At 42.3% G+C, this 1,914-nt stretch overlaps 2 protein-coding genes across 2 annotated transcripts in view; one reads left to right on the plus strand and one right to left on the minus strand.

Annotated features, from left to right (window-relative positions):
• Nucleotides 1–1,534, plus strand: part of LOC118409087 (dnaJ homolog subfamily C member 7-like) — a 2,458-nt gene extending 924 nt beyond the window's left edge. Inside the window, exon 2 of the mRNA XM_035809952.1 lies at nt 5–1,534. Coding sequence (XP_035665845.1) covers nt 5–673 — 669 coding nt within the window. The 3' untranslated portion in view covers nt 674–1,534. The remainder of the gene's footprint in view (nt 1–4) is intronic.
• Nucleotides 1–1,791, minus strand: part of LOC118409086 — a 10,596-nt gene extending 8,805 nt beyond the window's left edge. Inside the window, exon 1 of the mRNA XM_035809951.1 lies at nt 1,529–1,791. The gene's annotated coding sequence lies outside the window, so the exon portion shown is untranslated. The remainder of the gene's footprint in view (nt 1–1,528) is intronic.
• Between the last annotated feature and the right edge of the window lie 123 nt (nt 1,792–1,914).

Raw genomic sequence — 1,914 nt, forward strand, 5'->3', positions numbered from 1 at the left:
CAAGTCAGGAGAATATGAGAAGGCATACGACTTGTACACAGAGGCACTCACAATCGACCCCGAAAACAGGTTGACCAACGCCAAACTCTACAACAACAGAGCCGCAGTTTGTGTCAAGCTGGGCCGACTGAATGACGCTATTCAGGACTGCACACAAGCTATTGAGCTGGACTCATCGTACGTCAAAGCCATCTCTCGTCGGGCCACATGCTACATGGAGACCGAGTGCTTTGAAGAGGCCATCCGCGACTTCGAGACCCTCTACAAGCTAAACCCGACACCCGAGAACGAGAAACTTCTCCGTGAAGCCACACAAAAACAGAAGATGAGCATGAAAACAGACTTTTACAAAATTCTCGGAGTGGAACGCTTCGCGACGGCCGACGAGATCAAGAAGGCGTACCGTAAGTTGGCACTGAAGTGTCATCCTGACAAACACGTGGGGGCGAGCGAAGACGAGAAAATCGCCATGGAGAAGAAGTTCAAGGCGATCGGAGAGGCACACAAGACCCTGTCCGATCCTGTAGAGAGGGCAAAATACGACGAAGAACTGAGTCAAAGTTACCTAAAAGACCTTATGTCGGACAGGACAAATGCGCAAACTAAGGTCAATGTAAACACTAGATCAAGTGGTACACCATTCAAAAGTAGGTTTACTTTTCATTATGTGTAATCCTTTTATTCCTGCTCAGTTAAATGTTAACGTGCTTATAATAGGCACCTATTACTTTACCTAGCACGTAAACTTATGTATCTGCATATCAAAGATTCAACACTCTCTCTAGGCTATCTTCTCGTCACAGCGAGCTGCCGAATAGACTCCACAGAAACACAACAAACCTCCCAGTTTATTGTAGATTCTCAACATTTATGGATAGCACATCTTCTTGTCGACTGCTAATATTCTCGTATTTTTATACATGTGTATCATGTAAGAATGGGTAAAATTCTATTTTAGCTTTATTTGAATTCAACGATTGCAGTATTTGAATGTACTATTCAAAATATAGCAATAACTGTAACTGTTATCTGTCTCATATCAGTTGGAACATTAATCCATGACCAAATTAAACCCTTGTAAGCTTGATATTTTTATTCTGTATATATGAGATATAGCTTAACTGCAATTCCGTAGTTTTTTTATCAATAGCTAACATTACAGACAGTTGTGTTTACACAATGCCAATAAATCGGAAAAGAGCACGACATTCACACCCACTGTTTCGGGCAAGAATGGGGGCATCATACGGTATGGCTCGGTACTGCAATTTGACATTCAGTACCAAACTATTGTATTAATATCACCAAACAACACACTGGAACCACTACAACACAACACAACACAACACAACATAACACCACATCACTCCACAGACCTATGCAAATACAACACACCACACCACGTCACAACATAGAATGACAACACACCACACAACACAGCACACTGCAACGATGCATGGCGACGCAACAGGCATGCTGCCATCGCACTGATGCTTCTACCATGAAATGATGTCATAATTCCTGTCACCTGGTCAAACATTCTGCACTTTGTGGCGTTAAGGTGACGACACCGGCTGGTTGGTCATGGGTGGGAATGATATCCAAACTTCTTCACATCCACGCGAAAGTCTTATTGAAGTGTTAGGATACCTGCTCGTATTTCATGATCTTTGTTTTAAATACCGACATGTTCTTGGCTGTGTTCTTGCTACTTGGACTGCTCAATGCTGCTCTCTAGCGACTCGGTATTAAACGACAGCGTAATATAGCACTTGGGTCACGTGACCGTTTGGGTTGACTACATAATGATATCACTATACAGTAAAGGAATCTATGAAATATGATTGTGTTTTGTGTTTTTATCATTCATCTATAGTTTTCCGCGGCCTTTATTGGAACTGTCTATTTATGGCT

Source organism: Branchiostoma floridae, chromosome 2 (genome assembly GCF_000003815.2).
Source record: "Branchiostoma floridae strain S238N-H82 chromosome 2, Bfl_VNyyK, whole genome shotgun sequence".
NCBI lineage: Eukaryota > Metazoa > Chordata > Leptocardii > Amphioxiformes > Branchiostomatidae > Branchiostoma > Branchiostoma floridae.